This window comes from Nestor notabilis, unplaced genomic scaffold (genome assembly GCF_000696875.1).
Source record: "Nestor notabilis isolate BGI_N333 unplaced genomic scaffold, ASM69687v1 scaffold18600, whole genome shotgun sequence".
NCBI lineage: Eukaryota > Metazoa > Chordata > Aves > Psittaciformes > Psittacidae > Nestor > Nestor notabilis.
Window position 1 is genome coordinate 1 of NW_009911788.1, and position 1,311 is coordinate 1,311.

The 1,311-nt window shown below is 45.4% G+C and overlaps 1 protein-coding gene across 1 annotated transcript; it reads left to right on the forward strand.

The window, feature by feature from the left end:
* Positions 1–168: 168 nt before the first annotated feature.
* Positions 169–665, forward strand: MRPS25 (mitochondrial ribosomal protein S25; the record flags this gene model as incomplete). Its single annotated transcript, XM_010016447.1, has 2 exons — positions 169–256; positions 473–665. Coding segments are annotated over 2 exons (281 nt in total), but the record flags the coding sequence as incomplete, so codon positions are not given.
* Between the last annotated feature and the right edge of the window lie 646 nt (positions 666–1,311).

Genomic DNA, 1,311 nt, shown 5'->3' on the forward strand with positions numbered 1-1,311 from the left:
AGAGCAGCGCCGGGGGCTGGAACGACCCTGTGACCCGCCGCCGCCTCGAGTCGTCCTCGTTGCTCTTCCCGTGTAAACGTTACGCTGCACCCGGCAGCGCCAGAGGAGCTGTCTTAGTTTGGGCACGTTGTAGGGAATTGATAGGTTATTACAAATCTGTCTTGACAGACAATGGAGAACAAGTTTTGGTTGATGTGGAAGATAAAACCAACAAAGAGATTACTGAGCACATTAAGAAAATCCTGGGGAAAAGCAAGTAAGTGACACTCAATAACCTCATGTCTTGCATGCGCCATAATACAATCCCTGCAACCTTCTGTCAAGTACACAGAGGGAAATGCAACTTTTCCCAGATATATTTAGCATGAGCTAGGAACTGTAAATCTGTCCTTCTGGTAAACTGGGGCCAGGGAAGGGAGAGGGAATGTCGCCACTCAGGCTGCTGATAGTAACAAACAGATCTTGTTCCTAGAGAAACACTTGAAAAAGAAGAGAGGGAAAAGAAAAAACTCTCACATCCAGCAACATTTGGGCCCAGAAAGTACCACCTGCGAGAATGCATGTGTGAAATTGAAGGCCAGGTCCCCTGCCCTGCTTTTGTGCCACTGCCCAAAGAGATGAGGGGAAAATACAAAGCTGCACTGAAAAATGAAGCGTCAGCCTGAAAGCTCAAGCCATGCAGTTGTTTTTCTTCAATGGGAAAAAGAGCTGAAAGCTCCTGGAAACAGGAACAAACAAATTCATATAATACACGTAACTTTGTCTCCCAAGTCTTCTCGAAGCTACAGTTAGAATAATTAAAGTGAAAAATAAATAGAAGTTGAAACCCAGCTTTTTTTGGTACCCGTTTTGCAAAGCATTACAGTCAACACTGCATGTAAGGAAAACAGAACAAGGGAAACAAAGACTATTCCCTACTCGTGCCTGCATGTCTAAGGTTATATATAACCAGATCGTGTTTGATTCGGAATAGAGACTGGACTAAAAGTCGCTTATGAACCATCATAGCTTCATCCTCACCCAGCAGTCACACTCTAATAGCAGATAAACCTGTGTCCCAGATTGCTTGGAATTTGGTAACTGCACCTTCCAGTCAGGCTCTCGGGGCAGCTCCCTGTGGAGCTAACGGCCGAATACAGAACTTTACCCCACTTCACCTGTCCTGTAGGAACGGTCCAGGCCGAACACAGCACAAAATAAACATGTTGGTTTATTTCATCTCTTTACAAAGTTCCCGCACAGAGCAGCGCATGCAGCTTTCACCAGAGTCAGTGCTCGTCATTTACTGAGCTTTACGGATAAGATGTCTTC